The sequence below is a fragment of the Xenopus tropicalis genome, chromosome 6, assembly GCF_000004195.4.
Source record: "Xenopus tropicalis strain Nigerian chromosome 6, UCB_Xtro_10.0, whole genome shotgun sequence".
NCBI lineage: Eukaryota > Metazoa > Chordata > Amphibia > Anura > Pipidae > Xenopus > Xenopus tropicalis.
In genome coordinates this window covers 43,419,905-43,444,883 of record NC_030682.2, presented here as the reverse complement: position 1 = coordinate 43,444,883, position 24,979 = coordinate 43,419,905, and the positions used below count along the sequence as shown (strand labels likewise).

Below are 24,979 nucleotides of genomic sequence, written 5' to 3'. Positions count from 1 at the left end.
CATTTGTCTATAGCCTTAGGTTATATTCACTTGTACAAATTCTTCAGGCCTGTCTGGTAGGTCTATAAGACCTATAATTCTGAATTCAACACAAAGTAATTACTCTCAGGTGTTATATTACCTATCTAGTTAGTTACCTATATATAGACATATACTGTATACATATATATATATATATATATATATATATATATATAGTACACAGATAGGAGCACACCCTATACAAGTCCCAATGCCCTTGGTGCAGGTCAAAAACAACAATATAATAGAAAGAGTGACTTGATGCAAAAGAAACTGGTTTGTCCCTGAGGAGGAGCACGAAACGTTGGAATTTTTTCTTTTGCATCAAGCCCCTGTGTGTGCAACACTCTTTCTATTATATATATATTGTTACGTATAGGTAGCTATACCTATTTAGCTACCTAATACTCTGGTTGCTATGTGCCACATTTAGGGCCCACTGTGCTTTTAAATTAAAATGGAATATATAAATGCATTCCTCTGGTCTATGACCTGTGCTTGGCACGTGGAACACCTTGGATGCTACAAAGAATCTCTTATTTTCTGCTACAGTAGGCTGGATTTAATATGGAGCCGAGAATTCTGGTTTCACTACAACACACTAGGATTTAGTGTTTAGTTTCAATAAAGGCCTTTTATCTGGATATTAATGAGCACTTTAGCTCACTGCCTAGAAATTGTACAGGTGACTGCCAGTGTCCCAGAAATCTATTCCTTTCATAATTACCTAATGAACCATATCTGCTTAAATTTTGGACATACCATTTTATGTTAGATATCAGTTTAAAGGAAAGGCCCCATCACTGGGGTGCCAAATGTTAGGCAACCCTTCCCCACCCCCCAGTGATTGTATTCACTTACCTGATACCCCAGGCCGGTGCTCCTGTTAGCCCTACACAGCAGGGCTGTGTATTGTGTTCCCTCCTACACGTTAGAGGTTGCATGGGGTCAGCCATGAGCATCCACTGGCACAACCCTCACAATAGGCATAACATACAATATTCCTAATTTCTGTTAAAAGCAGATGGTAATTATAGGGATCCCCAGCAAACAAATGCACTGAATGTGGTACCTGATGTGCCATGTTAAAGGAGAAGGAAAGGCTAAGGCATTTGAGGGTGCCAAAATGTTAGGCACACTCAAGTGACTTTAATCGCTTACCTTGTACCGTGGGCGGGTGCTCCTTTTAGGAGAAAACTGCACCAGCCCGGGGTACCTCCTGTTCCTGCTTCTGTCTTTGCGTGCTTGCGCATGCGCAGTAGAGCAAAAGCCGAACTTAAGAAAGTCGTCTTTTTCACTCTACTGGGCATGCGCAGGCCCAGGGATTCTGAAGACAGAAGAAATAAGGAAGACAAGTTAAAGTCACTCGGGGGTGCCTAACATTTTGGCACCCCCAAGTGACTTAGCCTTTCCTTCTCCTTTAAGAGTAACCAGAAACACTGGAGCACGTGTGCATGATGCAATTCTGTACCCATTGCTGTGCCCTATCTCTATAACAGCTAGCTAAGGGCTGCAAATTATGCATTGATATAAATAATGGGCTTTAAAGAGTTGAACCCTGCGAATGGCACACATATACTCCAGACAGCTGCTTCACCTCATTTGAATCATAAATGCATGTCTATGGTACACTTGTACCGGTAAGGGCTGTGGCACACGAGGGAGATTAGTCACCCGCGACAAATCTCCCTTGTCATGGGCGACTAATCTCCCCGAAATGCCATCCCACTGGCGACAATGTAAATGGCCAGTGGGATGGCATACACGGCGCAGCGTTTGCCATCCCACCGGCAATTTAATCTCCCCGTGTGTCACAGCTCTAAGTGGGTATTTATGTTTATTGTGTTCCTAATCATGTAAGAACAGCTGCTTGTTCTAAACCTCTGGTTTTTCCTAGGTGAGCACAAAAGTGGCTTCAGCATTCTTACATTTCTTAAAGAAAGAAAAACATTAGATATGAAAATGATAAATCTGACTTGATGAACTTTGATTTGGGATTGCTTTCAGCTCTGCTGTTTTTAGACATATTTTATCAGTTGTAGAAACAAGCTACACTCAGTTTATTGTATTCAATGGGGCTTTAGATATTACATATTCGTGAGCTGCACAGCCAGGAAAACTCTTTGTATTTTCAATTACTGTGTAGAATATGTGTAAGTACAGTACAGAATATTACATGTCAGTGTATTTTCATTTTCTGTATCACAACAGAGCAGGCTAAAACCACTGGAAAGCAGCAACATAGCAGCTGTGAGATATCTGAATAAAAAAGGCACTTTAAAGGACTACATAATATCTATGGATTGAGAAAGTACAAAAAGGTTCAAGAATCAATAGCTGCAGCCATGGACCAACCATTTGAAAGTATTCCTCAAAAATCAGGTTGCTTTCATTGAATGCTCGATTGCATTATGCAATAATTGTCTTTCAAAATGTGCTGATTTTAGATGGTACTGTTCCAAATTATCATGAATGGCCTTAAGTGGTCCAGCTGCACTTGTGATGCCATATTGTCAATCAGGCCTTCCTGAAAGGGCCCAATGAGCAGAGAGAGACTGAACAACACGTACAACAGTCCTATTATACCAGAGACAATCTGAGACATCCCTATGTTTCCCAGCAGGAATGATAAAGGAAGGAACAGTGTGACAGGCACAGTGCAGACACAAAGCTCTCCAATCACAAATATCCTCCAAATTAACATAAAAAATATGTTGTTCCCTTTGTTTTAGTACAGATATTTTTGATCAGACATAATTTCTCTCCTGGTGTATGGACTACTGCAAATGTCTATCCTGTGCAGCATGTGTGTATGTTTGCCTGTGTAAGAGAAAATAAAGTATTATGGCCCTGGTTGGCAGATAGCTTCCGCTATATGCTAAGAAATGTAATTCAATATCCTCTATTCACAGTTGAAAATTAGCAAAAGTTGCAGTATTATAATCTTCACATTCTTACTGCAGAAACTTGTTTTAAATCTAGAATTCGAGTAATTTTGCCACATCTAAAAGCTTACTAAGGGAATGTCTAATCTACAGACCTCCATCTGTTGTCAAAGTAGAACTCCCAGCATCCCTCCACAGCCTTTGGCTATCAGCAGGATTCTGGAAGTTGCAGTTAAACAGCATTTAGAGGTTAAACATCTCTGGATTACTACATACAGTACCTACCCTCTCATTTGTCCAGCAAAACTTATATATAGTATATTGTCCTGTGGTATGGATATTAGGTACACTGCATTTATAGTCAGGCACTGTCATTTTAACAGATTCACATATACAAACCTTCAGGTGTACAGCAGTATGGAATAGTTTATCCATTATCAATACAAATGTTCATATAGTAGTGTACGTACTTCACATTTACAGTACAGTACCTTTGTACATGATTATTACAAGATTAGTTACAGGTCATCCTGGCATTACACAGGGAACTACAGGCACTACATAATGGCAGTCATGTCAAGGATCCTGTTCCTGATGGATGCTTTAGCAATAAATGCATGGTTAGATACCGGAAGTGTATGAAAGAATGCTTACATGCAAGAAAAGGTACAACAAATCCTATAGGTCACTGCAGATATCAGTTAATTTGCTGTACTCAAATTTTTGCTTCAGTGTATAGTTTTTTTGGGTAATAGCAATGGGTATTATACTAAGAATTAATGAGCCACAGCAGGTCTGTCTGTCTGTTTGTAAATACATACATCTGTTTGTAAAAATTGTATTATAACTGAACTTCAAAATGACACATTCTTTTTTGTGAGCAAATCAGTTGTGCATCTACATGAAGCAAGGATACTCTGATTCATAATGATTAAAATAGGAACAGAATATTCCATCAGGTTACTTACCTTGAAGTTGTGTGCTTTCTCGTAGTTGAAATGGTTGTCATTTTTGGCTATTGCTGCTCTTCGGACCAGAGAAGTGATCTGCGAATAGGCAAAGAGTTTTAGAGGTTGCCACAGCACTGTGCTCCTAGCCCCAACCTTCATCCCTAGGGCAAGTGCTAGCAGCTCCTGCCGCTTCCTGCCCTTCTTAGATCTGTGGACAGCATTACAAGTCTTGTCAGTGTCCAGCCATGGCTCATCAGCTAGCATGGTGTCTGGATCCCAGATCCTTTCAGTTTCCTCCTCTGTGCCTTGAAGGCTTACAGTCACTAGGTTTGTCCAGCTGCTTCTGATGCTAGATACCAGATTGGAAGCAGCTGCAGCCCATTCTACAGAGACCTCCGACATGTGACTTGAATGGGCAGTCTTATGGGTTGGATGGAGCTTCTGCATTTCAATAACTAACGACCCTACTTTGTTTCACTTCCAAAGGCAGGCGTGTGCCTGCAACTGCAGCCCTCAGACTTCAAATGGACAAACCCCCTCCTCGGCAACAGCATCTAGCAAGCAGTTAGAAGTGTGCGAGGGGGAGGCAGAAAGCCAGGCTTTTGGTACAAGTCATTTCAGACATCACTTCTGCTCTGTGAGCACATCACAACCATGCCAGACGCCTGCTGCTGCTACTGCAGCTGCCCATAAAGAACAAACTCATGAGCCCTTCTGGTCTGAGCCTCTACAGATTAAACTATGCTAAATCCTGATGATGATTTAATCTTGCAATGATAAAATCTCTCCCTCTTTCCATATACTGGGAGAGTGCAAAACCTGCAGGACTTGGAGGATTAGCCTGGGCTCTCCTGCACGTCATTTTTAATCTACTACTCCAAGCATTTATCTTAATGGCTTTCTGGGCTTTCTTTTATGCAGCTCAATGAATCTGATTAATCCATTCGGTATGAGGACAATATAGCATATCATCATGCATATGTATTTTAATTGCTTTGAACAATACTTATTACAATTGTTAAAATTGCCAAGCCTTGACATAAAAAGTAATGTAAATGAAATGAATGTAATGAAATTTTACTTTGCACTTTGCAGAAGTGTGTTACAAACTGAGGAAGATGTAAGGCATGCATGTTACTAGATACACACACATATACATAAAAGGACACATTAAGCACACAAAGCAAATAAAGGACCTTTAACTATGCAAGCTTAGATTTCTGACTCACAAAAAATAAATCTTACTGTTTTTGAAAGAACAGGCAATAAACGGGATCATTTACAATCTTAATATTGATTTGTTTATACCGTTCCGCATAACTCCATAAGTAATTTTTATCTACTGTATGCAATGCTGGTACTATGAATAAGCAGAGATAACAAGCCACATAAGTTGAATCCACAGAATAAAAAAAATTATACAGGGGCTCCGTTACCAATGCTATAGGGTGCAAAATTAAAATGGCACCCCTTAAGGGCTGTGCTGAAAATAAATCCAGCACAAGGTGAAGCTTATGTTGGAGCAAGGGAAACTGCCATAGTAAGGTGGTAAGGAAAGAGCTTTCTGGCACCTTGTGTACATTGGTGTTCCCCTGCTTGGCCCTTTTTTAACGATGTGCAAGCTGGGTACGTTCCATGGAATGCCCACTATGAGTGCTCACAGTCAATGACACAGACAATTAATCACTGGGCTTCAAATCGGCTGTAAGCATTTCTTTTTTTTACAGCTGTCACTTTTACTGCCACTGGCTGCAACTGTAACAAAAAACCTTATTTTTTAGGTGTACCTTGTTACTAAAATGTCATGACAGCATCCAGAATAATGAGCTGTAAAACTTATCCATGTATTTAAAAAATATAAATATATCACAGTAAATTTATTATAGTAACATTGCTCTAAGGGACTCTCTCTAACCTGTCTCTCCAGATGTTGCTCAACTACGGTGTCCACTCAGCAGCCTGCCACCTCTTGCTGAACTAACAGGTCACTCTAAAAGCTGACAGCTCAGAAACCCATTACAATACAGTGTTGTGAGCATTTATGATAAGGCATTTCTGGGCTTGTTGCTAGTTGCCAGAGTAGGTGCCAGAGTATGCTCAGCATTTGCCCTCTGTCTACTGAGGATATTTTCTGACTGACACAATGCAGGTGCTGAATGCTACAGGTTGCATGGCAGGGCTAATTCTGACTAACACGTAGCTGTGATCGAAAAGCCCCAAGTGACATTATGCATGGCCAGTTGGAAGGGAACAATAATAAACTACATAAGCTAAAATCATGCATAGTGTTTGGGAGGCACAGCCAGCAGAACCTATATAATAGGGCCAGCATGTCCAGGCATGAAAAATACAGTCTGTGCAGTCCCCTTAGAACAGGGGTGGGCAAACTAAGGCCCGCGGGCCACATCCGGCCCCTTGGCCTTTTTAATTCGGCCCGACGCCAAGTCTCATCACGCGAGACTTGGTGTCATTGGTGGGCCGGAATTAAAGAGACGAAGGGGGTGTAACGCTGGCCTGGCCCTGCCCGCCCTGGCCCGGTCCGGCCCGGGGGTGAGTAAATGTGGCCCGTGAGCCAAAAAGTTTGCCCACCCCTGCCTTAGAATCTATTTAGCAATAAGTGATACACTCAGTAGTGAATTACTGGGACATGTTAATATATATCACTGAGTCACAGGTCCTTTACCTTGGAGATTACTTTGGTGTAAGCCACTGATTGTGACTGCTGAGAGGAACATGCTGTTTTGTTGTGCTATAAATATGTACATCAATATTTTCATCAAGCCCTGATGGGAGGGTTGAGGTCATAGCCTAACATTAAGTAGAGCATAATTTTACTGACTAGCCTTTTATCAGGCAATACCAGCAATGGCAATACCTGTAATGGCTATTATGGTTATATATATACTGTATATATTGTTGATATCTTAAGAAATCTGCTATGCAGTGTCACTAAAATATTCCTTCTCTAGGGCCGTATGTCTTGAAAAGATTCATTTCACATAAGCTTGTCACATGATCTATGCAACTGGCCAAATTTCCTTCATATATCTTGCAAATTATATTTATTATGAAATCCTAGTAAAAAAGCTGAGGGAGGAAAAAGACACACAAACATAAAACCCCTCTCTCAAAGAATTCCTTTCTGCTGGAACTCATGTAAAATCACTACATAAAATCTGGTGTTCAGTGAAATTCGGCATTTGTTTTACACAGTTTTTTACACTGTTTCTTTGGTGAATTTGTTTTATACAGCATAATAAATAGGGCCCATATACTTGAGTCTTCTTATTTGCTAAACTGATCCAGACCTTTCATAAATAGCTATTGTATTTGCAAATATAATTGCTACCAAGGGCGGGGGGGGGGGGGGGGGCGTGAATCTACAATGTCACATTTGTCACTTTTACCACCCTTCCGTACCTTCAGATGAAACCTCTCTTTTTCTCATCTGAAGGAATGTCCTCCTTTACTCAAGAGAGATGTCTTCATGTCATCTTGAAGGTTTATTGTTGGGTCAATACTGATTAACCTTCTGTGGTCCCATGATTTCTGAAAGACTGGACCGGTGAAATAAGTGGGCAAATTGAATATTGTTTCCTGTCTATGCATGTTGCAGGAATAACCCAGTTAAACCTGCAACAGGTAACAGGTGAGTATGCAGCTTTAATATAGGTTCCAGATTATCAAGTACAAAAGTATTTTATCTAGACTTGTGGCAATTAGTTGGGGTGTTTAAAGGAGAAGGAAAGGCTAATAAAGAGTTAATCTAAAGCTGCAGGCATACCTTCAGTTGTCTCAATAGTGCCCTTAGGTCTCCCCATATTTCACCTGTTTAGAAGATCAGAAGCCAAACAGGAAAAAAAAACGCTGAAGGGGGAGCATGGCAGACGCAAGTGTCAGGCAAACATATGAAGGGAGGAGTTTGTGAGCCGGCAGGGGATCGGAGGGGGGGGGACTGGCTTGTGCTTTTCAGCAATACCCCATACAGACATGCTGGACAAGATGGTGGCGCCGTTCACTGAAACAACTATGTAGGTTCTAGTAAGTGTATCTCTGTAAATCTTTCATTAGGCAAGCCAGGAATATAGCGTTTTAACACAGCAATAGTAGTACTAGTTAATAGTGTGCTTAATAGATTTTGACTTTCCTTGTCCTTTAATACCCCCTAATCAGACCAGGTGACCAATATACATATTCAGTTGTCATTAGTTTCATTTCGTTTTTTATTTAGGATAATGAATTCTCTTTCTACTGAAAAGCTGATCCTTACTTTTCTGTCCTCTTCTGCACTCACCCCCACCATTTGCTTTAATTAAATGCCTAAACCCCTACTACTTCGTGTTAATAGACTTCTTTGTTGTTCCAGCCTTCAAACTCCCTTTCATTATTTGCTAACATGGCATCTTCTTTGCTGGACACATGTTCTTTTCACATCCCTCTTACCTGAGATTAGACAATTGCTTTGTACCTACAAAGTTTATTATGATTTGTGTGGAATTGGGAAACATAAATGGGCATTTGTTTTCTTGTTACTTCAAGTTCAATTGCAATTTGATATGGCTTTATAGTCCATCCAGGCACCAATTTAACATGAACTATTCATTTTAGGACTCTGGCACACGGGGAGATTAGTCGCCTGCGACAAATCTCCCTTGTCGCGGGCGACTAATCTGCCGAAATGCCACCCCACCAGTGAAAATGTAAATTGCCGGTGGGATGGCATACGCGGCGCCGCAATTTCCCCCGAAAATGCGGACGTTTCCTCTCAAGGCAACTGCCGTGTATGCTATCCCACTGGCGATTTACATTTTCCCCAGTGGGGTGGCATTTCGGCGAGATTAGTTGCCCGCGACAAGGGAGATTAGTCGCGGGCGACTAATCTCCCTGTGTGCCAGAGCCCTAAAGCTGCATTCAGACCACTTTAGCAACTTAAAGGAGAAGGAAAGGCTAAGTCACTTGGGGGTGCCAAAATGTTAGGCACCCCCAAGTGACTTAGCCTTTCCTTCTCCTTTAACACCAATGTATCAGGCCCTCTGAAAGTTCTAGCTGAAATGTTGATTGGGCAGGTTTGATTTTCTCATTTGATTTGCAAACCAATCAGGTTTTTCAAGGACTGCATCCAGCAAACAATTAAGGGCCAAACGATCGTATCAGTCCGGTATTGCCCACTTCAAAATGGCCAAACTAGCAGATCTTCATGTATTTGACCAGCTTAACACAATTCAACTGTTCAAAGAAAATGGAAGTAAAATTAAGTTGATCTCTTCTGTATGCAACAAAAAGAAAGCCCTGCATAAAGATTGATATATTAGGGACTGCCACCTAGGCAGGAAGTAATAAATACAACAATTAGAACAGTAAAAAGAAATGGGTGACTAAAAGGTTCTGGGTAATATGTGGGATTTTTCATGTTCACATATATCCTTAGGCGTTGATGTGTAAATTATAAATGAGAGAAAAAACAAGAATAACTTGTGTTTCTAAACAGTAGGAATCCATAGCGGGCAGGACACCAGCATTACTTGAATTTAGCAGCCATGTTTGTATACACCAGTGTGGGGCAAAGCTAGGAAATGTATCAGTGGCCCCTTATGTCTGCTGTCGGCAGTTCCATTGATTCTGATGATTGATTATTCATTAGGCAGAACCCAGCACCTGTGTCTGAGAGAGTTCATTCAGCTTGTGCTTTATAGCTGAAATAAGCTTCTATGCTTCTATGGGACAGAGAGGTTGTGCAATGCCATAAAGCAAAAAAAATAATATCAATGAGAAAAACAGCTTTCCCTTTGCATGTATTAAATATAAGTTTTCCTTTATGCAGCACGTACGCCATCATAAAATAAGGTTACCACGTGAAAATTCATGGACATCTATAATAAATGCAAATCGAATTGCATCCAGTGCAGCCCTTAAAGGGAATTTCTAGACGTGTCCATGAATTTTCAAGTGATCTGGTAACCATATTGTTAAAAATCATTTTTGATTTATTGTTTGAGCCAGCACGCAATGTGAAATAAAACGAGTTACAGAAAAAAGTTATGTACCCACTTCAAGCAAGTCTGGACCTGTTCTTTAATTTTTTGAATTGTTAACCTTCCTATTTTCCAACTTGCCTAGTTGCTAGGGCAGTTAGGGATAGCAACTATATATAATTTTATATTCCACGCCCAAGAGGCACGGAACTAAAATATTTAAATTTAAAAAAAACAAACAAAAAAACCACAAGAAATTAAACATAAAGACTAAAATAGGTATTATAGTAAAGAATAAGAAACAGTGGAGGTAAGAAGGTATGGAATGGCAAAGCCAAGGTGAGGATTGGCTGGATATTTTAGTTTTGGGGGAGGGGCTCCCCGATGATTAGCTGGTGCACACCTTAACGTTGGCTTTTATGAGATGGTTGGTGAACAGCTTTGAATACTTTAGATTTAAAAACAAATATGACATTCTGCGGAGGTAGTGTTATTAAATTTGCAGATATTAAGGTGGCCATACAATGGCTGACAAAAGTGGGGGTCACCCTAAGGGGCCTGTCCGACCAAGATATCTGGCCAAAAATCAGGCAGTTGGTCCCCAGGGCCAATATAAGCCCAATTTGGCCTTGCACAAACAATCACATCTGGCAGTGTATGAGGGGCTACTGCTGTAACAAGGTCGGAAAATGTTGGAACCTAAGAACATTTTAATCGCAGGAGTTTTGCATGGCAAGATTATGACAAATGGAGTCATTAAAAAGCGAGCAATATAATATCAGGTGCAAAGTTTGAGAAACCAATTAGCAAAGAAAATTTATTGGTCCACTGCAAAGCAAACAAGTGATTGGTGTGGGTTATTAGACCTGAAACAAATTTTGCACATTTTATTACATTACTGCACTAGTGTGCTAGATGTCACTGAATTTGCTGATGAGTTCAATTAGAGTTATCAGACTTTATTGAATAGCTATTATCAGAATTAGATAACAGATGTCACTGCCATAGGTCAAGAGTCTATCAGGGTTTTACTATGAGATAATACCGAACGCTATTACTACCAGAGAACAGGTTTATGATCAGAATTTGCTAATAGTTATAGGAGCCACAACCCATGTAATTATAAGAGTTAGCTAAAAAAAGCACAAACCACGTCACTATATGTTAATTGCTAATACAGCTAAAAAAATGTATGTCAGAATTAAGTCACAAATACAGTGCTATTCATGAGTCACTATCGGGATTTTTTTTCAAGATAAGGCATATGTAATGTCCCTACATTACTAAAGGTGGCCCATACACAAGCAGATAAGCTGCCAAATTGGTCTGAAGGACCCGAATCGGAAGCTGAAATCTGTCCACGTATGACCACCTTTAGGGCCTCTCTTAGCTCCTTATTTTATGTAGTAAATGTGATGGTAAGGAGGTGCATGCTCCTTTTGTTTTGTGTGAGTGAGAAGAACATACAGGTTTAGGAGCTAATAATGGAATACCCCTTTAATTAAAAAACTCAGAAATATGAAATCCCATTTGCTATATTTCCTATTTATACAGATAAATCTCCATTATTGGCTGATATGTTTGATGCTCATTAAAATAGCATAAATCCACACTGATGGCAAAATAACCCAGCTGGGTTTTCAAAGCTTAAATATTTCTTGATAGCCCTCAGTTGTGGACATGCAGGTTCTAAAACACATTTTGGCTCTGCAGCACACAACAGCCCCTTGCTATAGACCATAATCCATTTGTACAGAATCTGAGACAAGATGCACATTGTTTGTTATGTAATGGATCTCATCCTGCAGTTTAAAATCCCACTGAAACTAAAATATTTTAAAGCTTAACCACAGCTACCACTGCCATCCATCATGGTAGAAAAATGTAACCAACCAGTTTTATGAGACAAGCTCAGTATTTGCCTGCTGCCAATGACCTACCTATTTTTGTTTTAGCTGATTTTTCCTAATCCTGTCATTATATAACAGGCAGGGCTGAGCAGGACTACATCCACTATAATAAAAAAATAACTGACATAATCCTTCAATTAAAATAAAGATTTGTTATGTACAGATTGTCAGCCTGGGTCCATGCATAAGCGCTGCATGAGATATTTTCTGCCAGTTTCTCTACATGCATGACTTTATCCAATCCCTTTTTCTGAATCTAGGTCAGGCATTCTGCTCCAGGCAAGCAATCCCTTGCACCAGCTGATCAACTCGTTCAGCTCATGCTTTCCACTGTTACATGAATACTTCTGGGCCTACAGTAACCTCAGTGATATCAAATCAACTTTCATTTTTTATCACATAAGATCACCTTGAGCAATGGGGAACATGTCTTTTAAAAGGTCACCTTACTCCCATAATCATATACAAAAATGTATTACAACAAGGAGCAGATTTATCAAAATGTGAGTTTATAGCTCAATACATAAAAACTTACCCACATTATATATTTATTCCTATGGGATTTTAAAAAGCATATTTATCAAATGGTGAGTTCTAACTTACCCACTGATTATATGCTACAAAAAATTCTATAAAAATAAATAAAAGGTGGGTGAGTTTTTATGTATTAAGCTCTAAACTCACATTCTGATAAAGCTGCCCCTAAATGTTTATATTATGACTATATTTTAATAGCAAACACAGCTCTGTACAATCAACCACAAAATCACTGACACTGCAATTTTGGGCATTGTATCTACTAATTATTGGTACTTTACAATTGGTACTATACAATGGCTTGGCAAGCAGAAAAAAGAACTGCTCTTATGAGCTACTGAAAAGCCATCCTTTCTGTACCACAGAAATCCCCTACATGTGGAAGTAGATTTACTACTAATTTTTCTCACTTTTTCTTTAAAAAATTCAAATAAACTAATTTCCAGAAATGTCTGACATTTATCAAGAAATCTGAATTGAAAATGCATGTGCAGGAAAAAGTGTCACAACCTGTGGCTTTTTCGAATTGTCACATGATAACTGTGACAATTTCAAATTGTTGTACAAAAGCCAGCATTAAAAATCCTTCCAGGAAAGGGAGATCTGCCATTTACCTACATATGATACTGACACGTTTTTTTGGATTCAGAATTGTCACAGTTTTGTCCGATAGTAAATTTCGGAAAAGTTGTGACCTTTTTTTTCAGCAACTTTTAGTGCTAAAAAATTTGATTTGAAAAAAAAAATCCAGCCATTAGTAAATGCCCCCCTAAATGCTTGGTAAACCCTACTCGGTTTTAGAATCAATGTAAGATAACCTCATTACAACCAGAATAACTAGGCCATTAATTTTGCTTTATGGCTGTAAACAGCTACTATAAAACCAGTCTGATTTATACCTACTGGTTCCACAAGGTGATTCTGGGGTAAGACCTTTGTTACTTGTTGGTTACACAATGTTAAGTAAAAAGATTAAGCATTATAGGCAGAGTAATTAATGCAGAGTACTTCCTTCTTGTTAAAGATACTCAATTTTTATCAAATATATATAAACTGAGCTGTTGCCTTGCTAAGCTTCCTCATACTTTCAAAGCCAGGGGACACCCTGGAGCCTGAATTATCACAAGGCATTTTCAGCCAATATTAAAATGCCTATTGTCCCATAACCTAGTGGGCTAAATATTGTTGTCAAGTGATGAGAGCAATGGGTAATGTAGTAAAGTGGGTGCAGTTGTGCTATGTATAGAAAATAAATAAAAGCAATGGGGTAAGAGCCATATCCTGCAACCCTAGACCAAATCGAGGAAGGATTCTAAAGATGCAGAATAAAGATCCTGGAAATGCTAATGTTGGTGCACCACTTGAGTTCAGTGAAGTCATCTTAGTATAAGTGAGCCTGATTTTAAGTCTTAATCTGTCTCTCAGATGATATAAAAGACTTGCATATAGTGACTTGGCTAAAAGGATTCCGTTTGGAGTTGTCATAGCATAAGCTTAGCGGCTGTTGATCTGAAAGTTACACTATGGGGCTGATTTATCAAAATGTGAGTTTAGATCCTAATGCATAAAAACTCACCCATGTTCTTTAATTCCAATAGGATTTTAAAAAGCGTATTTATCAATGGGTGAATTCTAACTTTCACCTATTGATAAATACACTTATTAAAATCCCATAGGAATGAATAGAGCGGGGTGAGTTTTTAGGTATTAAGCTCTAAACTCACATTTAGATAAATCCGCCCCTTAGGTATGTTGTTGCCACTTGGAAGGCGACAATGAGTGACAATGAAGGCAATAAGCACAATGGCACCACCAAACCCATCATTTTTTTTGTGATACACTTGCACCCTATGCAACCATTCTTATATTGCACTTCTAACCTTTCAAATGGGTCCGTCTGTGTAACAAATGTCATACCAGAGGCATCACCCAAAAATGCAACAGATTATTTTATGTAACAGGTATTTAGTATTTGTGCTTTTCACCACTGTGCCACTAGGTGCAGTTCCATAGTCATTCTTCTACTGTTCAGGTATAATGGATTGCATGTTCCAAGGAGGATTAATGTGTATAATAATTTTTTTTGTAAAGTGTTTCATAATATGTTGGCAATAAAGTAAAATAGTAACATTAGGTATTACGATATATAGTTACATAGTTGTTGAGGTTGAAACACAGCCCCAACTTGGCCAGCCTTTCCTCATGCCAGAAACAATTCATACCCTTTACCAGTTAATCACTCTTCTTTGGACTATCTCTGTTTCTGTAATGCCCATTTTCAGTACTGGAGACCAAAAATGCACTGCACATTCTAAACAGGCCCTTACCAGTGCTTTGTATCCAAGCATAGCTGTACTCTGCACCTTGTGGCTTTCATCAAGGGAGGCTACTATATTTGGAGCTCATTTTTAGTTATAAAAAAAGCCAGTCATCTAATATAATACACAAAATCATTTCACCTAAAGTGAATTATTGGCAATGTATATATAGAAGGATTATTTCCCCACAAACACATGTAACCTGTAAAAATTCTAATTATTTATAAAGATTCATTCAGTTAATTACATTTGAGTGAAAATAGAAGTAATCTGGCGCACAGACTTGTGCCTTTAAGAGTTTAGCATCTTGTCCCAACCTTTCTTAAGCACTTTAAAAATCCTAATAATGCCCCCCAGACAGGGTATGAACTTTGGCCCCAACTCTGTCAGTGCCTCTCAGTACAAAAGGAATTCAGCGTCAGTGACTCTAGAAGGCTTAGAAATGTAACAGGAGCAGGTTTGGGCACCTAGTGAGGCTATTTGGCTCTTCCCCCCACACAGACTACATACTGGTGTAGTAGTATAGGTCCTCAGTGGCTAAAGAATTCAGGTATGGAATATATCTGGAAACCAAGAAACTCTAAAATTAAACAGTCATTTCCCATAGTGACCTGTGTTAATGAATAATTCTGTATTGTTGGATAATTTATCTTTTTTCTGCAATAGCAAGGCAACTATGACATAGGTGACACTATTGCATTTCCCGTATGATCTCCTGCAAATATACACAGTCCTTCAAATTTTGGATGGACATTGTTTAGCTTCAAAATGAGTATCTGTGACACAGATCCTTTTACACTCTGCTTATACAAAATCACAGCTCATTCAGATGTCTGCTGTTGTGTGCTATTAAAGATATAACCATCTAAACACCATACTCCCACCAAAACATCCTTCCTCCCTCTCCCCCTGTGATTGCACCAGACATGCCCCTCACTTTATTACAAATTCCTTCTGAGGAATCCAACTACTCTCACAGTCTCATAGTCAGAGTGGCTTCCCAGAATAGTTCATGTCACGTCAAATCTCATTAGTAACACTGACATCTCATGAACTCAGCTGTGCTGCTGCTGAACTGCTAAATAAGTAAACAAATAATATTACTAGTCTTTTTCCAACTGCAACTCCAAAATTCAAGAATTTTTAAAACTCGGTCATAATACGGCTAGTCACAGTACTGGGAACTGCAGGCAGATGGTGGTCGGTGGAGCTAAACTGGAACCAAAAAGTACAATTTGACATTAAAATAATGATTTCATATATTTAAATCATATTCTAAATTTAACTAATAAAGGGGCACTAAACACAACCGTAAAGCTGTCCCGCTGCGCCCCTTAGTTCTCTATAGAAGTTGATGAAAAACATAATTATACATGGAAACCAATTCACCAATGAGAATTCTACTGACTGAAAACTTAATTAAAGATGCAAGATTCCCAGCACTATGTCTGGCATCCTGCTGTTACATCTTACATATAGAGATAAATATGTCATTTTTTCCCCTTCATTATATGACACAGGAAGTTTGGTTGAGCAGCGCTGTGCAGCAGGGTTTAGTATCCCTTTAAGCATGCAAGTTGCATCTGCAACAAGGTCCTGGGATTTATTTATTATTGCCCCTTGTTGCTCATGCACAGAGCAGTTGTGTTCGGGGCAATAGCTGTACTCACTGAATGATGCACAAGTAAGGGGTCATTCCAGGGGCACCCATTTACTGCCCCGCCCCTCTGAATACATGGTGGTCTGTATGCAGGCAGTGCTGTATTCAGGCAGCTCTTTGTGCTCTATGCCATATGTGCAAGGAGCTGAGCATAAGAGTGCAAAAACAGGGTGGTTTTCACTTTGTTTTTTTACTCGGCACCTTGCCCCTTTTTTAGTAAATTAGTGCTAAATATATGACATGCATTTAAATGGCTACTGATAAAATGTGTTTTGTGAATAGGGACCTTATATTTTAACCACCACCAGGAATTGATCTCTAAATAAAGGATAATAACAGAGGCTATGTATATTTCAAAGGGGAAGTTTTTACTAAATGTGTTTTGTCTGAACTAGCACACAATAAATTAATTAGCAAATACTGGCTACATTGGTGTGACACAGTAAAGGCTGAGAGATAGGAGTCAAAGCAAGTTTACAAACATTCGTCTGATGTCAACCAAGCCAAGATTAATAATTTGTAAGAGTTTTAGGGGTCACACCCAACACCAAAGCTGCAAGTACACCAGTGAAGGGGGCAAAAAAACTGTACAAAAAAACCAAAACAATAAAAATGCATTACAAACTGATTTATTGCACTGGATTTTATTTTATCTGCTATTTTCAGTTAAGGGGAACCTAGTCCGTTACTTCTTTTGTCCCCTGAACCTGCGTTAGTAAAGCTGTGTATGACATGGCAACAGTAACCACCCAAAACCTAGTGACTACTGCCAGCCTATTTCTTTCTTTCTTATGTGCCAATTAAGGTCTTTAGCATAAGCCACAAGATACACAATGTGTTTAGCAAGTGCCCCCAACACATTACTGGCCGATGCATTTGGCAAGTAGGATGCTGCCGAAGTGCCTTTTTGCATAGCCTTTCTGCAAGAGAATAAGTCAGCACCTAGTGCTCTAAAACCATCTACCAGTGAATCAGCTTTATGGGATTTCTGAAGAGAATTTTTTTTATCCTATACTAAATTTGTCTTTTAATATGTTACTTACATAGTGACATTAACCAGGCAAACATTTAGTGGAGGCTACTATGTTTCAATAGTAACTCATTAGGTTTCATTAGCAACTCATCCTAGCTTTGAAGGATGCAATGATGCGGCTTTAGCCCCTGCTAGACATATCTGGTTAATATCCCTTTGATCTACCTTGGCCTATTTACTTGCATGTGCCATGGTTCCTCTTGTCTAGCCCATTTATAGTCCGGGATGCTATTTATTACCTTTTTGCCTACCCATTATCTTTCAATATCCAATTACATGCTGTCTCTCGGGCAGTCTGGCTCTGTCTCAATAAGACAGCACTGGTTAAGTCTGTCCAGTCTTTTTTTGAATCCATTCAAGCAGAAAAACTTTTCCCCTAATTCAATTCCAAATTTCCCTATAGACTAATGAGTTTTCATTACATAAACCATGAGGTATAATATTTCCTATTGAATTTAACCTTGACCAATGTAATATTAAGAAGATTTTTTTGGATATTTGGATTTTTTTTTATTCCCAAGAAACTGCAAATACAATTGCAATATTTTTTATCTGAAAGGGTAGCAATAGCAAGTACAAGTATGCCTGGGTGGCTAAACCAACTGTAGAAGAGGAGCACAACTTGTATAAAAGAACAATTTTTGATTCCTAAGGCATGTGTGCTTTAAATTTATTATTAGTCATCTGAAGAAGGTAGATGGTCACATTTCATAAGGTCGCTTAAGTAGAAAAGAGACAGTAAATTACATTTAAGTCTAAATTGGTCAGAGCTTTCAGTGGTATAAATCAAATGATCATCCTGACCAAATTGTGGCTCCCTGCTGTCATTTCTAGATTCTGAGAAATCTGATTACTTGGTTTTAATAAAACAATGAACTCTTAACTATATCTTCTGTCTGTACTGTCATCATGAGACATTAGAAGTATGAAGCCCTTATTGCCACAACTCATTCACTCTAGCCCAGTGTTTTTCAACTTTTTTTGGGCAAAGGCACACTTGTTTCATGAAAAAAATCACGAGGCACACCACCATTAGAAAATGTTAAAAAATTTAACTCTGTGCCCAGCAGCAGTGCCCCCCTAGTACACTGGTGCCCAGCAGCAGTGCCCCCCTAGTACATTGGTGCCAAGAGCAGTGCCCCCCTAGTACATTGGTGCCCAGCAGCAGTGCCCCCCTAGTACATTGGTGCCAAGAGCAGTGCCCCCCTAGTACACTGGTGCCCAGCAGCAGTGCCCCCCTAGTACATTGGTGCCAAGAGCAGTGCCCCCCTAGTACATTGGTGCCCAGCAGCAGTGCCCCCCAGTACATTGGTGCCAAGAGCAGTGCCCCCCTAGTACATTGGTGCCCAGCAGCAGTGCCCCCCAGTACATTGGTGCCAAGAGCCAGCCCCCCTAGTACATTGGTGCCCAGCAGCAGTGCCCCCATAAGTCAGTGTGCCCCGTGGCCCCCCCTAATACATTGGTGCCCAGCAGCATTTTACTCTTCGGCGGCTTCAGCAGCATCTTCCCCTCACGCGCGCCGCCTCTGCACTTCTGCCTACACGCGACCGCACACAGGCCCTTTTATAACGTTGCGCCCCGTGCGTACTGACGTCACCCGTACACACGGGGCGCAACCAATGACAGGGCCCGGATTTTTTTTTTTAAAGTAAAAATTGCGGCCCTGCCTACGGCACACCAGGCAACATCTCGCGGCACACTAGTGTGCCGCGGAACAGTGGTTGAAAAACGCTGCTCTAGCCATCCACATGGGCTTAAGGAGCCAGTCCAATTGCATTACATAACTGAATGCATCACATGTCATGACTGAGAAAGCTCAACGGGTTTGGATATTAGCAGCACCTCCTCTACATTACCTTGAAAAAAAATTCAGTCTATTTTTTTTTCAACAATTTATTAAACTTTTATCAATTACCTTCTTTTTCTGCCTCTTTCCAATTAAAAAGGCTTTTTGGTGGCAGGATCCAGTAGCCACCAAAACTACAAAGCAATCACTTTATTAATTATTCACTTAATTATTTTGGTCATGCTAATGAAAGTAAAACCTATGTAATATGTAACATGGTTTTCTATATTTTAAGTCTAAAAAAATAATAAATAATTTAAACTGTAATTAAACCCAATAGGAATGTTTAGCCTCCAATAAGGATTAATTATATTTTAGTTGGGATCAAGTACAAACTACTGTTTCAATATTACAGAGAAAAAGAAAATCAGACAAATGCTTAAAAATGTGAATTATTTGATTAAAATGGAATCTATGGGAGATGGGCTTTCCATAATTTGGAGCTTTCTGGATAATGCATTTATGGATAAGAACTGTAGAGGAGTTGTTGAATCTGTGACTATGTAAGCACGTATAACGTAAAGCAGACCACAAATAGATCAACCTTTGGGCTATATCTCAGGCAACTCACTCAGGTATGTGTGGGCACTCACATATGGGCATATGCACATAGTCTGCACAGCCTCTGCAATAACTGGACAAATGAGCTATTGACCTATTCTTTATGGACGATCCACTGTACTGAAATAACACCAGTTTAATTGCTCTATATAGGAAAATCCACATATGCGGTTCCACAGTTTGGACAGAAAATTACAGAATTACATAAACAACGAATCTGTAACTAATCAATTAGTCTGTGGCAGAATTCTTTACTTTATCATGTCATGGGGGGGGGGGGTGGTTTGTACATTTTATATGACTTTCTCTTTTATTGTATATTGTGTATTATTTTTTCATCAGTGTGACTAATGCTAATTTCATTAATATCATGTAAAACCTACAATACATTATTTAGTATTTAAAAGTGTACACAAACCAGTCACAAATAAATGACTGTTCTATAAATAGCACACTACCATATTTTGGAGCTTACTTACTGGATTACAGGTTTCTGGATAATAGATCTGATAATATATACTTTAATACATGCTTTAACTTATGGCAAGAAAAGACCTTAGGCTACTATCCTTTGCAATGTTTTTCCTTGTTCTTGCCATATATTAAAGCTAAATATAGTTTAAAAATAGTTTACAGAAGGAAGGAGAGGCAGACAAAGTGGACATAGTGGATTTGCCTTTGGCACAACTCTAAAAGAATAAAATATTGCAGCTGTCCCCAGAACATAAAACAGTGAGCAATATCTATTGAATCTATGTAAGCATGGGCAAGGCTTTTCAACACAGCTACTATCCAGGACAGAGATACTGGCCTCAGAGAATTTGCTACTTGTTACAAAGTACTCAAACTAGCTAGACCACCCCCAGCCATTACATATATTTTTTAAATGTATTTCATAGTTGGTTACAGCTGTTTGTTTAACCATTTCTTTTTATTTAACTTCACTGCACACCATAAATGTAGCTTTTTTAAACTGTATTGTACAAAGAAAATCAAATGCACCAGTTTGTTGTTGTGACAGAGGGACTGTGTTTTACATGCTATGGGGCTGATTCACAAAGGTCATTATCACTTAACAGTTTTATGTGTTAAAAAGCGATCTTACTAGTCATATCGCATGCGCAAAAATCTCACATATCGCAAATCGCTATGTCCATCGCACTGTGATAATTATCTAATAGAAATAGTGGTAATGCATAATTCACAGACATATTTTAAGCATTAAAAGCATAAAATGTGGCGATAATTACAGTGAAACTTAACACCTCCCAGGAGTAGGCGTTACTAAACAACACTGCAGTTTGTGATCGTCTGTGGTGACAAGATGGAGTTTGCAGTCTAATTTTTTCTGGAATCTGAAGAAGAGAATCAATTATGTGTTCGCCCCAATGTGTGATGCATCCTCCAGTTTTCAGGGTAATTTTCAGAACGGTAGTTTTCAGAAAGTAACGGTTACCTGGGTAACGGTGCTTGATAATATTGTGTGCTATAAAATAACACAAAAATATATTGTATATCGATTAAAATATGACATGCTAAAAAATATCGCACATGGCTCACCGAAATGTAATGACAATAAAATAACACTTGTTTTCGACCTTTTGTGAATCAGCCCCTATGTATCCTCTGCTGGGGCACAAAATGATGCTTACTGTGCTAAATATCAAAGATAAGAATCACTACCATTAGGTGTTTGGGTTTTTGCAGCCATAATGCTTCAGTCTTCAGTCCCCTGCACCCCCATTCAAAGCCAAATGTTCTGCTTTAACATAATTAGGTTTATCTTGCACATATTTTCTTGCCAATCCCAGTACTATACAGACTGAGGCAATGTGCTTAAAGAATAAGGAAAGCAAAATTAACTAACAAATTGCCACTCCCCGTGAATACAGTTGCTTGAGAACAAGGAAAGTGAAGTGGTTAGGGATAAACCAAATCCACTATTTTGGGATTCAGACGAACCCTGAATCCTTCATGAAAGATTCGGCCGAATACCAAACCGAATACTAATTTGGATATGCAAATGAAAACGTTAAAAAGAACTGCGCACAACTTCAAAGTTTATGTGACGAAAAGTCACATGATTTTAAGGATTTGGATTTGGTTTGGCCAGAACCATGGATTCGGTGATCTAAATCCTGCTGAAAAAGGCAGAATCTTGGGCGAGTCCCAAACCCAATCCTGAAATCAGTGCATCCCTAGAAGTTGTGGCATCCCTCAATGAATATAATTGCTATGTGCATTTTTTTTAAAAGAGAAGCCATAAAAATTAAGGGCTTATGTATATCTCCTCTCCATGCCTTACTTTTCTTTACTTGCTTAGAATCCTTAGGGCACTATAGTATGTTCCCAAGTACCCCTGTTTGACTGCTCAGAAACAGCCCTGTACATAACATTTCATACTTTACTATAATGTGCAAGCGCTAGTCCTGGACCTGTGCAAGGGATGCCTGGAAAAATAGCCAAGATGAAAGCAGAGTGCTTAGAGGTAAAGTACTATGGGCCAGTTCATATTTGTACAGAACAGGAGCACTGGCCCAGGGTACAAAGTTTACTGAGTGGTAAATACTGAGTAGTTAATACTCCCCAAATGAAATTCACTTTCCTTGTTCTTTAACTCACCTCATTGCAGAAACACCTTGGTGTGTTCTGGGAGCTAATGGTATGCTTGTACCATGAAAATAGGTAAATGTCCCATGCCCCACAAAGCAATAAATACAAAATGATAGGGGTTTTGTATGCAGCAAGCATCATGTTGGGTGCTATGGGTTACTGCTCCTGCACAAACTTAGTGCCATTTATTACATATGGGATAAGAGTGTTATATTGCTAACACTAAAACATGGCACATTTTCAAATGTAAAATATTTTCATATATGTAAAATATTTTGTCACTATATTGCTCTATAGCATCAAGTGTTATTTGAACTGGGTTATTCAAGTGTCTCCATACACATTTCAATGGTACATAATTATTTGCTATCAATAATTGGAAAGCAGGGGTGCCAGATGTTTCACTAACATTGAATAAGCCTGAATAACAAGGACAGATGGCCACATGCCTCTGTCCTCTCCCTAGCACTGGGGACATGCCATAAAACTAGACAAAAGGAATGGATTCATTCCGCAGCATCAGCCCAGTGCCTTTCGTTACACCCTCTGAAAGGGGTGGCTGTTAAACCCATACAGTGTTATTGAATGGAGTGAAAAACTCAAGGAATTGTGGGAGAGATATAAAAAGCCATCTGCAAAAAGGGATTTTATGCAGAAAGAATATAACAGTAAAATGTGAAAGTATTCAATATAAAATACACACCTTTGTCAGTGAATGGACATATCTAGTCAATCAGTGCAATGGTTGGTCATTAAGCAGTGTCTATTAAAGTTAATTAGTGCATATATTTATATGCTTAACATGCTATCCTTAACTTCTAGGCAGATAAATTAATTTTAGTATATAAAATATAACATGCCAGCCCTATATTGTAGGCAAGCTGTTACTCTCCCTACTGGTAACGCACCACCTACATTGTTGGCAGGGAAAGTGTTAAGTGCTAAATTATATATTGTTCTTTAATAGCCATTGTGGACATTTGAAGGAATATTAAAGGGAAGGCATTTAGTTACCCATTTCTTCATGCAAAAGTGTTCCTGCCTCTCTTGAGTGAAAGCTTTTAACCAGCGGACAATTAGGTATAAGCAATAGAACTTTACTCTGTGAACCCATCTGGGCCAGAGCTATTTCCAGCTGCTAGAGTTCAAATGGAATTTCTTTGCTGATTGTTTGATGTCACAGTGGCCAGAGAGATGCGAGGAAGTTGGTTATTGATTTTTTCATCGATAAAGACACCAGTGTCCAAATGCTCTTGCGGCCCAGGATGATGATCTGCTAGCCAGCCACTGCTTGAATAATAGTAGAGGATTATAATAAAAATATACAACTGTATTTATAAAGAACATTTGGTGTTAGGCAGGCACACAGTGAAGGATGTGCAAGAGAAAGTGCTCTGTTGGACAAAATCCATATACAGTACATAAGTAGGGTTGCCACTTGTCCAGTTTTAGACCAGACAGCCTGTTCAGTACTGTCCAGTTTAAACCCATTCTGCATGTTTTTTAAAGTTTTGATACTTTTTAAAGTTTTAAAGTTTCTTACTGAAATTACCAGCAGATGGTGATTTTTCCTTTGTTAATCCTGTATGGCAGGGGGCCTAAAACTCAATTTACCTGGGGGCCGCAGGAGGCAAAGTCAGGATGAGGCTGGGCCGCATAAGGGATTTCACAAAAAATTGGCTTTCAAGGGATAATGCAAGGCACGGCGGGCAGGAGCTGCTGATTGCGGAAATTACGTTATGCCATCATAACAGTTATTATAGGAAGACGTTCTGTGTGCACAATTAGCTCCTTAGCAGCTAATTGTGCACACAGAACGTCTTCCCATAATAACTGTTATGATGGCATAACGTCATATCCGCATTCAGCAGCTCCCGCCCGACGTGCCTTGCATTATCCCTTGAATTGCAATAAAAATCGCGATCCATTCATTGCTTTTGAGAAGGCGTTGGTGCGGGCCACAAAATACTGTACCGAGGGCCGCAAATGGCCTGCGGGCCGCGAGTTTGAGACCCCTGCTGTATGGGCTCTTTATACAGAGCAGGGGCATTGTCAAACCCTCCACAAGTCAGCAGCAATATTACTCTGGAGAACCATTATCTATTTATTGTGACAAATGCACAACATGTTTAGGATCCAACAATCCTTCATCAGGTGATTTCAGATCCAATGATCCTTCATCAGGTGCTGCCAGCAAAAGTTGGCAACCCTATACAAAGAGACAAAGACAGAAGGGGTCACTTACCTTACACTGCAGTGTGCAAATTTCTGACACAACTGACATGTCTTTTTACCCACAACCAAATTCCCATGATTGCAGTATAGTTGTGTTTGCCAGCGGGTTATGAGACTGAGACAGCTATACTGGAACTTACTGGAACTGGAACTTTTTTCAATAATTGACGCAGGCTGCTGTGAGAACATTGGTGCGACCGCCTGATTAGGAGGTGATGGTAGCTACAGGCTTCCAACATCAGCCTACATTCAACTGTGCAGATGGAAGGCAGTTGCCCTCAACGCAACTATAGAGGTGCGAGGAGCATGTTAGGGTAAGAAATGAATGGGATTTCTATAGCATGTGGCTGCAGGGAAATTGGTAGCCCTTCAACTGCAGTGTGGTAAGTAAATTACCCTGAGAGTGCATCAGCCACAGTAAGCGATCACTGCCCCAGC

At 39.4% G+C, this 24,979-nt stretch overlaps 1 protein-coding gene across 1 annotated transcript in view; it reads right to left on the bottom strand.

The window, feature by feature from the left end:
• chn2 (chimerin 2) overlaps nt 1–24,979 on the bottom strand; it is a 154,646-nt gene that overhangs the window by 21,783 nt on the left and 107,884 nt on the right. The window contains exon 7 of the mRNA XM_002933382.5: nt 3,875–3,952. Coding sequence (XP_002933428.2) covers nt 3,875–3,952 — 78 coding nt within the window. The remainder of the gene's footprint in view (nt 1–3,874; nt 3,953–24,979) is intronic.